At 41.8% G+C, this 13,756-nt stretch overlaps 1 protein-coding gene across 3 annotated transcripts in view; it reads left to right on the forward strand.

Moving 5' to 3' along the window:
* LOC140715373 (myoferlin-like) overlaps positions 1-13,756 on the forward strand; it is a 276,005-nt gene that overhangs the window by 172,384 nt on the left and 89,865 nt on the right. For all 3 annotated transcript variants that reach the window (XM_073027462.1, XM_073027463.1, XM_073027464.1), the window contains 2 exons: positions 8,314-8,484; positions 8,906-9,048. In XM_073027462.1, the coding sequence (XP_072883563.1) occupies positions 8,314-8,484; positions 8,906-9,048 (314 nt within the window). The remainder of the gene's footprint in view (positions 1-8,313; positions 8,485-8,905; positions 9,049-13,756) is intronic.

Genomic DNA, 13,756 nt, shown 5'->3' on the forward strand with positions numbered 1-13,756 from the left:
GTCCTCATTTGAATATCCAGTTCAACTTGTTCTGTTGGTTAGCAGATAGAGACTACTGAAGCATCTGTAGCAATCTTATTCCCACGCCTGTTGTTTGACAGCTTGTCCAGTTCATTGTAGGAAACAGCAGTTGCATGCCAATTTGCTTTTATTAGCTTTGCCATTTTGGCAACATCAATTTCAAACCATCCAGGAAAGATAACTTGAGAGGGCCATATATGGCATCTTCCATAGTATTTTTGTTTATTCCTGGGACGCTTGAGTACCTGACCAAAAATGTCCTTCAGCGGTCTTCATATTCAACAACATCCTCTGAAGACTTTTGTTTGCAATCAACCACTTTCATCCAATCATTCTGATTTGGGGTCGTCCCTCCAGCCACACCTTAATTGCTTCCCAACCAGCTGGTAAATTCTGCTCATCCTTTCCCATACTATTTTCAACTCATCGTGTCAGCTAGTTTATTTGCTGAGTTGTCAGAATTTTAGTTAAATTTGAATGCTAGCATATGGATACAATTTATATATGTTCTTAATTTGTTGAAGTTCAGCCCAAGTTTTTAAGCTCCTTTTTCTTTAGGATGTGGAATTTCTCTAGATTTATCGATTTCCCCCCCCCCCCCCCCAACCTGCCCTCCCCCAGATCTGGTGGTGATGACAAACCACCTGTTTTTTTTTCATGCTCTCCATCATCAGCATTGTGTGTTTTCACCCTCTTAGTTTTTTACTGGGGCAAGTGTTGCCATGGCTGCCAGACCAATTACATTCGGCCCTCCTTATCCATGGGGGATTGGTTCCTGGGCCCCCCGTGGATACCAAAAAACGTGGATGCTCAAGTCCTTTATTTAACCTGTCTCAGCGTGGTAGACTTTAGGACCCAGTGGAGCTCTGGACCTTATTTAACCTGTCTCAGTGCGGAGGAATTTAGGACTCGGCAGAACTCCGGACCTTATTTAACCTGCCTCAGTGCAGTGGACTTTAGGACCTGGTGGAGCTCCAGACCCGCCACCTGCAATGTTTCTGTTCCGGAAAACAATCGCGATTGAAAATAAAGTGGAAATAATAAAGCAATCGGACAGAGGTGAAACTCCATCGGTCATTGGAAAAGCGTTAGGCTACAGTCAATGATTGGAACAATTTTAAAGGATAAAGTGAGAATAATGGAGCATGTGAAGGCCGTGCCCCAATGAAAGTTACAATTATTACTAAGCAATGCAGTGGTTTAATTATTAAAATACATATGTTTCTTAAGTGTTTTATATGCATAGAAAGGTTAAAATATGCACTATATAGTAAGACAAATGTTTGACTAGCTGACGCTAAATAATACCGGATGTACCTGTTCCGACTTGGAGAACTTCCGTTTTTTTATCGATTCCCGATCTACAGTAACCTATGCACGTCCTCCCATAAGCTTTAAATCATCTCTGGATTACTTATAATACCTAATACAATGTAAATGCTATGTAAATAGTTGTTATACTGTATTGTTTAGGGAATAATGACAAGAAAAAAAAGTCTGTACATGCTCCCTGTAAAAGTCCCTGTTAGAACTGTTCGCAGCTATCCCAATAATAAGCCCTGGATCACTAGTCACATCAAAGGCCTCCTAAACCAGAAGAAGAGGGCCTTTAAAGATGGTGATCGGTTGGAGCTTAAAAGAGTTCAGAAGGAACTCAGAGTACAGATAAGGGGGGCAAAGGAGCAGTATAGGAGGAAGCTAGAACAAAAGCTGCAGAAAAAAAGCATGAAGGAGGTGTGGGATGGGGTGAAGATCATCACCGGATGCGGTGCAAAGCGGGGGGCGAACATAAGTGGAGATGTGGAGAAAGCGAAGCCAGCTGAACAACTTCTTCAACAGGTTCGACAGCTCAATCTCATCCTCACCGCAGAAATCCACACCAGGCTTACTTCCCTCACAGGAAAATAGCCACTCACAGGAGACCTTGCCCATGCCCAGGATTACGGCTGCACAGGTGGAAGGTCAACTGAGGAAGATCTGTACCAGCAAGGCGGCTGGACCGGATGGAGTTTCCCCACGATTACTGAGGGCCTGTGCGACTGAGCTGGGAGAACCACTACAGCTCATCTTCAACATGAGCCTGGAGCAGAGAAGAGTACCCAGACAGTGGAAAACATCCTGTATTGTCCCAGTACCGAAGAAACCACAACCAAAGGAGTTGAATGACTTCAGACCTGTTGCCTTGACGTCGCACGTGATGAAGACCATGGAGCGGCTGATAATACAGAATCTGAGGCCACAAACCAGGCACGCCCAGGATCCTCTTCAGTTTGCGTATAAGGAGAAGGTGGGAGTGGAGGATGCTATCAGGTATTTGCTGCACAAATCACTCTCTCACCTAGATGGGGCCAGTTGTGCTGTGAGGATTACATTCCTTGACTTCTCTAGTGCCTTTAACACCATCCAGCCCAAGATCTTAAGGCACAAACTAACGGAGATGGGAGTAGACTCTCACATGGTGGATTGGATAGTGGACTACTTGACAGATAGACCTCAGTATGTGCGGTTGGGAGACTGTAGGTCTGACACGGTGGTCAGCAGCACAGGAGCGCCGCAGGGAACCGTACTCTCTCCGGTCCTGTTCACCCTGTACACATCAGACTTCCAATATAACTCGGAGTCCTGCCATGTGCAGAAGTTCGCTGATGACACGGCCATAGTGGGGTGTGTCAGGAATGGACAGGAGGAGGAGTATAGGAAACTGATACAGGACTTTGTGATATGGTGCAACTCAAACTACCTGCGTCTCAATATCACCAAGACCAAGGAGATGGTGACGGACTTTAGGAGATCTAGGCCTCATATGGAGCCAGTGATCATTAATGGAGAATGTGTGGAGCAGGTTAAGACCTACAAGTATCTGGGAGTACAGATAGACGAGAAGCTAGACTGGACTGCCAACACAGATGCCTTGTGCAGGAAGGCACAGAGTCGACTGTACTTCCTTAGAAGGTTGGCGTCATTCAATGTCTGTAGTGAGATGCTGAAGATGTTCTATAGGTCAGTTGTTGAGAGCGCCCTCTTCTTTGTGGTGGCGTGTTGGGGAGGAAGCATTAAGAAGAGGGACGCCTCACGTCTTAATAAGCTGGTAAGGAAGGCGGGCTCTGTCGTGGGCAAAGTACTGGAGAGTTTAACATCGGTAGCTGAGCGAAGGGCGCTGAGTAGGCTACGGTCAATTATGGAAAACTCTGAACATCCTCTACATAGCACCATCCAGAGACAGAGAAGCAGTTTCAGCGACAGGTTACTATCGATGCAATGCTCCTCTGACAGGATGAAGAGGTCAATACTCCCCAATGCCATTAGGCTTTACAATTCAACCGCCAGGACTTAAGAACTTTTTAAAAGCTATTATTAATGCTGTTTGAGATAGTGATTTAGATGCATATCATATTTTTTTACTGAGTTAAGTATTGTATGTTATTAGTTTTGCTACAACAAGTGTATGGGACATTGGAAAAAAAGTTGAATTTCCCCATGGGGATGAATAAAGTATCTATCTATCTATCTATCTATCAAACAACGAGTGCTGGAGAGAGAACTTCCGGGATTTCCCGATCCGCGGTTGATTGAATCCACGGATAAGGAGGGCCGACTGTACCTCATTACTGTCATCATCATTTTGAAGTTCCTTGAAGTTCTAATGGTGTCACTGTTTTGTGGGATTGGTCATTGTTGGCTACCTTTCAACATGATCGACATCACCGTTAACACTGCCCACTGGGTTGGCCAAACCGCCCACTGAAGGTCTTCCTGTTGCAGTGCAGATTCACCTCATTACACCTTGCAACTCTGAACAGAGCTCTTTACTACGGACAAACTTTGCCGTTAATGCAGAGATCTGTTTTCCTGCTGATTTATTATCTTTTTCCATACTGCTCATTTAACATACTTTTTTTTTCCTAAATCAGTGTATTTGCAATTCAGAGTGTTGATCTGCACTTGCAGCTCAATACACTCACACCTTTGCAGCTCTGTCCGAGCTGTGTTTTTAGTTCACAACCACATCTTTTCTGATTTTACAGCATATTGCTTGAACCTCACTTATAAACCAGTCCTCACTAAACTTGGTATTGACAGCACATTTCTTCCATATTTCTTTCCCAACAGTTCCAATTTAATGTGCATCACTTAAATAAGTACTTAAGATTTCAGTCAACTTTTCTCTCTCAGCTAGGAACTCAAGAAACCCACTAGTCTGTATCAAAGCTTTGGCCATTGTATTATTTTCAATCTTAAGGATTACTCCTCACTTTTGGACTTCAGAAATCTCTCAAAATTCACAGCCCCACTGTGACTATAATATCAGGTTACAACCAAACAAGCATCCGTCTGACATCTTAAAAATCTTGTCAGCCTCTTGTCCAACAACCCTCATGACTCCATTGTAACTAAAATATCAGACTCTAGGTTTCCAAACATTGATACCCTCTCCACACAGGATGTACAACCACAACTCTGCTCACCCATAAAATCCCTTTAAATGATGTACGAAGATGTTTATTCTCAGACAATTAAGAAATGGAGGAATGTCTTTCTTCCCAGCTGGAACATCTTTTGTTAGTCCAGTCTTCAAGTAATTGACCCATATTTGGGCACCAGAATTGTTGGTTTTCTGTTTAATTTCTGATCCTTGGTGTTCTTCATGGAGTCAGGGATGACAAGCAGTATTAATTCTAAGATTCTGGTTTATTTTAGAATACACAAAAACAAACAAATACTGAGAATAAAGATGGAACTTCTGAAAAATCTATCACTTTATAGATAAAATAAGAAAAATGCCTTAGATAGAGATATATTAATTATTAGTCTGCATAACTGGAACAATTATATCGTGCAGGTAATGTGCTAATACCTAGCCAATGAAAACTGAGAAAGGTGATAAACTGTTAGTTTAGCTGCTATACTGCATTCTGCCAGTGAGTGTGAAACTCAATTTTAACAAATGTACAAATCTTATAATAATTATTATTTTAAAAAGACAGTGGTTACCAATAGTCTAAAAACAACAGAATAATGCAAAGTATAATATTCCAAAATGAGGTACTGCAAAAAATAAAGAATAATTAAAGTGAAAATAATGGAAGAGGTAAAATTAAGGATTCACAAGTATGGTAAATGGGATGGGGGAGAAAAGTGATTGCTTCAGAAATCTGATAGCAGTGTGGAAGAACTGTTCTTGAGTTTAGTCATCTTAGCATTCAAGCTCTTGTATTTTCTACAAGGAAGAAGAGAGGAAAAAGAATGACCACTGTGGCAGGCATACTTGATATTGTTACACTTCCTGATGCAGTCTAAGGTAGTTTACTATTTAGACTGTACCTTCTACACTGCCGGATTCTGCTCACCATAAAACATGATTCATGGTTGAGTGCTTCGATTTTTTTGGTAAAGGACAACATGAGCAAAAATGTAGTGAAATTAGGTTTGTTTAGGGAACTTCCCAGAATTAGATCTAAACTCATGAAGAATATCCAGAATAAAACTTTGAGGATAGATTGATTATAGTTGAATACATGAGGATGATACCAGGATTGAAAGGGTTAACATATGAGGAGTGTTTGGTGGTTTTGGCCTGTACTAGTTGAGTTTAGAAGAATGAGGGTGGGATCTCATTGAAGCCTATCGAATATTGAAGGACCTAGATAAAGTGGATGTGGAGAGGATGGTTCCTATAATGGGGGAGTCTTGGACCAGAAGGCACAGCGTCAGAGTAGAAGAACAGATATGAGTAGGAATTTCTTTAGCATGAGGGTGGTGATTGTGTGGAAGTAATTGTCATGGGCAGCTGTGGAGGCCCAGTCATTAGGTATATTTGAGGCAGAGATTAATTGGTTCTTGATGAATAAGGATGTTAAAGGTTACAGGGAGAAGGCATTGATCAGGTTCACCCATGCTGTCTGTCACTGGTGCAGTGCCATGAGCCAGTAGACAAGCCTGGGCAGTACAATATGGAGAGCAAACTGTTGCCCACACAGTAGGCTCCCCCTATCCACGCAACTGATGAATCCACAGTAACATCAGAGATCAATATAGTTTGACACCAGCAGCGTTGCAGGAGTTGCCAGTGTTGAACACAATGTACAACTTCCTTAGGGAATCCAGCTCTGGATTCTTCCTCAAGGTTCACACCCGAAGTCTTTCCCATGAGTGTGTGTAGCCACAAGTCAGCGGAGGTTTAACATTAGTTTACCTTCCAGTTGAGCTGCCAACCATGGCTGGTGAGACCCATTTGCACAGAATTCAGAGGGATAAGAAGTTAGCCATGATGGAATGGTGGAGCAGACTCGATGGGCTGAACATCCTAATTCTGCTCCAATGTCTTTCAGTCTTATGGTGCTGTGTAAATGTGTCTTTGGTTCAAAGGACAGCATGGGCAAGAACATGAAGCTGAGTCTCTTCTGTGAATTTCCCAGAAGTAAATCCAACTTGATGTGCTCAAAACAAATGTACAGAATAATGCTTTAAGATTGTTTATAGTTGTCTGACTAAATGTAAGTTCAAATTGAAATCAGTTCTTGGAAACTCAAGGTGCATAACATGAATCAAATGGTCTGAATTCTGGTATGGATGCATCAGCAAGCCTTTATTTTGATTTTTCTGTATACTTGAAAGTTCATCACTGGTTCATCACTTCACGAATCAAATAATTACAAAAGTATTTATGTTATTTACTGTACACAGAGGAGGGGCATGCTACAACTGTAGGCTTGTTGGAGCATGGGGCTCCAACACATTTAAGTATTATTTTTAATATATTTTTTGGCCAGTTTCATGACTTTTTGTGGGATATCCACTGAGTGTTAGTACTATATGGAACATATGTTTTCTTTGCCCAAATATGGTGAAATCCAAGTTCCAAATGTTAAAACGTTACCCTCCAAAAATAAATTCAATGAGTGGGGTGGAAAAAAATTATATTAATAAACCAAAATTCAACCATCTATTAAACTTGCAGTTTTAATAAAGTTGATATGGTAGTTTATACTCCAAATGCTAGCTAAAGCAGGATTGGCATCAACCCTAAAAGGAGCAGTTGCTCTGTCTGTGCTAAGCTGATCACTGCAATGACCTTGAAAACCTTAAAGGACCTTTCCCCATGAGATCGAATGAGTGCTTAGAAAGAAGGCTGCACGGAGCTGAGGTAAATTCAGGGCAATGAAGAGGGGGTCCATAGCAATCTTCTGTGTGTTTTTAACTGATTTGAGTCCAATGTTTCAAATGGTCCCACATCAGTCTAAGTTTTGATGCCATGATCAAAGCATTTGGGGTGTATTTGTGATGAGAGCATGGATACCCAGTTAGCAATATTCATTAAAATATTTTCAAGAAGTTACATATCTTGGAGATTTTTTTCTCTCTTCCAGATTTAACTCTAGCTGTCCAATGCTTTATAAATGGGAGAAGTGGGGCATTTTCTTCCCAACTAAAAGCTAATTTTATCCCCCCTCCCATTTATTATACCAGCATTAAAGCTAGGGCTTTACTCTTTGGAGAGAAGGAGGTTGAGAGGAGACATGATAGAAGTACCGGGTATATAAGATATTAAGTGGAATAGATAGAGTGGACAGCCAGCGCCTCTTCCCCAGGGCACCACTGCTCAATGCAAGAGGACATGGCTTTAAGGTAAGGGGAGGAAATTTCAAGGGGGACACTAGAGGAAAGTTTTTCACTCAGAGAGTGGTCGGTGCGCGGAATGCACTGCCCGAGTCAGTGGTGGAGGCAGATACACTAGTGAAATTTAAGAGACTACTAGACAGGTATAAGGAGGAATTTAAGGTGGAGGTTTTTTTTTGGGAGGCAGGGTTTAAGGGTCAGCACAACATTGTGGGCCAAAGGGCCTGTACTGTGCTGTACTATTCTACGTTCTATGTAACTTTCAAGTGAAAAATACTATGGTACTTTTTCTTCTGCATTGGATAGCTTGCAACAAAAGGAAATGTTGCTTTATATAAAATGGAGTGGCTTTGATGTGCAGCATTGATATGTTCTCTGACAGTGAAATTTGCTGTTTATTTGTTAGCAAATGGGACAGTCTTTCTCATATCCCTAGCTTGAACATAAAGGGGGAGTCCCTTATCAGTCCTATTGCGGTAACTCAACTCATCGTTGAACAAGCATTAAACCCAATACTTCCCTCTGGCTGAACTAATTGATGAATTCACGTTCCAACCAGTATTTTTGAAAGCTGTTATGAGCAATGTTGCCAACTTCAATAAAAATTCCTTTTCCTTGTTTCAGAAAAAGTATAACATCAGCTCCAGAAATGATTGCTGTTTTATTTGTCTTTAGGTTGTTTGAAATTACTTGCAATTTGCCTACGGAGAAGGATCTCAAAATTGCACTCTATGATTTTGATTTGTTGTCACGTGATGAAAAAGTTGGAGAGACTATTATTGATTTGGAAAACAGACTTTTATCCCGTTTTGGAGCTTGTGCTGGTTTGCCCCAGTCATATTGTGTGTAAGTACTGAAGCTGTATCAATTGAGACGTTTGCATTATATCTCTGTATATCTAAATGTTCCTTCCTCTCCTTGATAGTTCCCAGAATATAGCCACAAAAGCCTGAATCATTCTCTGGTTCAGGTAGAAAGCCTTTTGCTAGCTCTGCCCATGATCAGGTGCTTAATGAAATAGCAGCATTATTTTACACCATTGCACATACATGTTATTGGACAATAATCAGAAATAAGAAATCCAACTTTCTCCTTCCTAGTGTCTGTCTATAGGATAAAATAAAAAAAATTCTCATTGGCTTAGGTAAAGTTCACTTGAAAAGGAATTCATTTCATGAATTTTTTTTAAAGTTTTGATGTGAACTTTGATTAGGTTAACTTTATGGCTGATTTGGATGTTGTTAACTGAATTGGCTTGCTTCAACAGGTCTGGAATAAATACCTGGCGAGATCAGCTCAAGCCATCTGTGCTATTGAACAATTTGGCCAAGATGAAGGGCCTTTCTCCACCTGTTATCACTGACAGCAGGCTCACCTATAATGGTCAAGAATATGTACTAAGCGAAATTGGTAAGTGTTTTTGCCATTGAAAATTAAGAGGAATAACACCAATCAGAATAATAGAAAGGCTCAGGAAAAGGACCAGTAACTTCATGATAGACCCCCATCTACTCTGCTCATGGAATGTTGCCCCACTCTCATCGGGGAGGATGCTACATAGCATCCATGCCAGGGCCATCACACTCAAGCAGTTACTTTCCCCAAGCAGCACCTCCACCCACTATCTGGCCCCTCCACACCCCCCACCACCACAACGCTGTCATTTCCTGTTAGAGTCACCTTATGTATAAACACTCCTGTGCCTAATGTCACTTTATGGACATACAATCAATCCATGTATATGAGCTAACTTATTGTATTTATATTTGTTGCATTTTAATTATTCTGTTCTTTATTGTGTTTCATTTTGTCTTGCATTGGATTCAGAGTAACAATTATTTTGTTCTCCTTTACACTTGTGCATTGGAAATGTCATTAAACAATCTTGAGTCTTAAAGAAAAGTAGAATTAATGTGACCTGAATAGTTTTTATCCAGCTCAATTACAATGTTGTTAATTGTTTACAAGCTAATTTACCTTGCATTTTCTGGTCAAAGCACTTGTGTTATAAACTAAAGGAATTGTTCTCTTAGAAAAATGGTAAATGTTGCTGCTGCTTTGAACCAAAATTATCCATAGTTGTAATTAAGCCACTAAGATATATCCAGTTGGAATTCTAATCCTGATTGTGAATGGGACACTCTTGACTACAACCAGAAAGCAGCAGACTAGTTAAAACTGGCTTCTGCCCCAAATCTGAAACATGTTAAGCTGGGAAACGTCTGGTTTGAAGATGTGTGCTGCAGAAGACTAGTTCAGGAGCAACTTCTGGGTGACTGCACGTGTGGCAGTCTGCAACTTGGAAGAGGAAGGGAAAATAAGGCTCAAAAATGTACTTGGCTAAATACCCAATGCTTTTTGCCCAATTTGAATAAACCTGTATATCATATGCCTCTTGTCCTTCACGAATATGAAGTGGTATCCAAATACTGTATTTCCTGTCCTCAGCATCACCTCATCAATCACATTTCTCCACTTGAACTCTTGGCATATTTAAGGCACAGAAGATAACTTTAACACTTCTGCTGCCTGTTTGCAGTCAAGTAACTATGTTTTGTTACATACCCACGTTCCTGTTGTCTCCTAATGGAAGAAAAGTGATTTCATTGAATATGGATACATGGTTTATAGTTGTCGCCTGTGAAAATGTTTAGTTTGCATGCCATGCAGACTGATCATCCCCTGTACGAGTACAGTGAGGTAATACAAAAGAGAAACAAAATGGAATGTGAGAAAAGAGAAACAAAATTAAAGTATTCAGATTTTAAGACTGAAACAATTAAAATGAATGTAATGAATAGATCTGTTGAAGCCACCTTGCCAAGAGACGCCACACTCCGGCACCTCTTTCCTCTACAACTATTTTTGCAGAGTGGAATGGAATGCCCCTTTTCTAAAATCCTGCTGTGGCTGTAAGGAGTTTGTATGTTCTTCTCATGACTGTGTGGGTTTCCTCCGGGTGCTCAGGTTTCCTCTCACAGTCCAAAGGCATACCTGTTGATGGGTTAATTGGTCATTGTAAATTGCCCAATAATTAGGCTAAGCTTAAAATGGGAGTTGCTGCTGGTATGGCTCAAAGGGCCCATTCCGCACTGCATCTCAGTAAATAAAATAAATAAGGATAATGTCACTGCTTTCATAGGTAGGATGTCAATCCAGTAACTCAAATTGTACATTCCATGGAGTTTGAAGACAGAGTAAGAATGTATATTATGTTTAACCTTTCTTTATTTTTCATTGTTGATAGTACTGTTGAAGCAGAAGAATTTTAAGATGAGTTTATTTTTCTGAGGCTTTGAATACAAAACAGTTTGAGTTTAAGTAATCTGATTTTCATTAGCTTTTAAAGTTATGCTGGTGGTTGAGTTCAATTCTCATTTTCTTTTGTGCCCATGAAGCGAGGACGCTGTGTTCAAGGACTTTCATGGAGATAATTCTGTTGTTTGCTTAATAAGGAGTGGCTTATACCATTGACACCACAACGTGCAACAACTAGTAGTGCGATCATTCGAGCGAAGTATGATGGTGACTCTAGAATTTGATCAGCATAGACAGGTGCAGTGTAGGCCAGGCCAGTGAGCACTGTGAGGGTCATGTTTTTTGACTTCTCCAGTACATTCAACACCATCCGCCCTGCTCTGCTGGGTGAGAAGCTGACAGTGATGCAGGTGGATGCTTCCCTGGTGGCATGGATTATTGATTACCTGACTGGCAGACCACAGTACGTGTGCTTGCAACACTGTGTGTCAGACAGAGTGGTCAGCAGCACTGGGGCTCCACAGGGGACTGTCCTGTCTCCCTTTCTCTTCACCATCTACACCTCGGACTTCAACTACAACACAGAGTCTTGCCACCTTCAGAAGTTTTCTGATGACTCTGCCATAGTTGGATGCATCAGAAAGGGAGATGAGGCTGAGTACAGGGCTACGGTGGGAAACTTTGTCACATGGTGTGAGCAGAATCATCTGCAGCTTAATGTGAAAAAGCCTAAGGAGCTGGTGGTGGACCTGAGGAGGGCTAAGGCACCGGTGACCCCTGTTTCCATCCAAGGGGTAAGTGTGGACATGGTGGAGGATTACAAATACCTGGGGATACGAATGGGCAATAAATTGGACTGGTCAAAGAACACTGAGGCTGTCTACAAGAAGGGTCAGAGCCGCCTCTACTTCCTGAGGAGACTGAGGTCTTTTAACATCTGCCGGACGATGCTGAGGATGTTCTACGAGTCTGTGGTGGCCAGTCCTATCATGTTTGCTGTTGTTTGCTGGGGCAGCAGACTGAGGGTAGCAGACACCAACTGAATCAACAAACTCATTCGTAAGGCCAGTGATGTTGTGGGGGTGGAACTGGACTCTCTGACGGTGGTGTCTGAAAAGAGGATGCTGTCCAGGTTGCATGCCCTCTTGGACAATGTCTCCCATCCACTCCATAATGTACTGGTTAGGCACAGGAGTACATTCAGCCAGAGACTCATTCCACTGAGATGCAACACTGAGCATCATATGAAGTCATTCCTGCCCTGTGGCCATCAAACTTTACAACTCCTCCCTCGGAGTGTCAGACACCCTGAGCCAATAGGCTGGTCCTGGACTTATTTCCACTTGGCATAATTTACCTATTATTATTTAATTATTTAAGGTTTTATGTTGCTATATTTCTTCACTATTCTTGGTTGGTGCGACTGTAATGAAACCCAATTTCCCTCGGGATCAATAAAGTATGTCTGTCTGTCTGGCTCTCAATTCTGCCCCATTTGCACCTGCCGATCACCTTGGGACCTAATGCGGGTCATTAGGGTGGATTCCCCTAATGCGTGTAACTTTATTTAATGTGGGACAGCTGATGCACAGGCAGTCGGTCCTTGACAGTTTGAGGTCTGGGTTCAGTGGCATGGAATTCAAGATAAGTAGAGACCCTTCTCTGCTTCAGTCTTCATTGCCGTAGTGATGATTCATCATCTTCCTCCAGCTCCACTGTTGAGATCTTTGTTGGATCACTCTTTGTCTGGAAACTCCCCTTGTCCGTACTGCCTTTGGTGACCCAACTAGGAGCTAAGCCACAGGTGCCTGAACTCCAGACAGCACCACTCTCAGAATCTGAGGAACTCGCAAGCCTTCCCACCATGGCAAGCTCACGATCCTCAGAGAGGATGGGTGACACTGCACAAAGCACCAATTTCCATCCATATTCAGAAAGTTAATTACACCCTATCCTCGTTATATGAGGGGATACGTTCCTCGCAGTCGACACATGATGTGAATAATTATTTAAATAGAGAAAATAGGGATGTGTTCCAGAGGGCTTCCTAAATATGTTTTACCTGTAATTTATTCACATTTTCATGACAATATGACACAAAAGCAGTACCACAAGGCAACATTCATATTATATTTAATCAATTTAAGGTAATATTCCGCGTAAGTTGAAAGTTAACATACTAGGGTGTACAGTACTCACCAACAGTGGCGGGTGTGTTAACTCTGGGCGATGAGTGGGTGTTGTGGTGTTGGGATCACATCAAGCACAGCAAGGGGTGAAGGAAGACTCACAGAACTCTTAGAACTGCCGGCAGAGGGAGAGGACACTTCTTTGAAGAAAGTGGTGAGGGTTGTTTGCTTGGCAGCATTTTGTTTTTCAGCATAAATTTGCTTGTAGGGAAGAAGGGTTGACGGCAGGGAATGACAGAAATGCTGACTCCGTTCTAAACTTGGGTCCATGTCCATTGCTGTTTGGGCCAAGTGTTCTGACTTCCACAATTAACCTCACCGTTGGTAAACTCCCGGGATTTTCAAAATCATCTGTTGCTTGCAGCATCTGAGAGATAGTTCGCCATAAAAAAATACGCCTTGAATGTGGATCGCACCTTGGTTGACTGGTTGAATTAGCGATGTTGTGTTAGATGGCAGGAAACGCACTGTTATGTTAGGATGAATGCTGTCCAAATGTTTAGGATGGGCTGGCACATTGTCAAGCAACAAAAGAACTTTAAAGGCAAGATTCTGTTCCCGGTGGTAGCATCCCAGAGCTGTGTTACCTTCACCTAATGCCACGCTGTTTATAGTTTCCAACTTTTTTTCAAGTGTTAAAGCGGTTCTCTGCCGCTCGGCTGATGGCCCAG

This window comes from Hemitrygon akajei, chromosome 23 (assembly GCF_048418815.1).
Source record: "Hemitrygon akajei chromosome 23, sHemAka1.3, whole genome shotgun sequence".
Taxonomy (NCBI): domain Eukaryota; kingdom Metazoa; phylum Chordata; class Chondrichthyes; order Myliobatiformes; family Dasyatidae; genus Hemitrygon; species Hemitrygon akajei.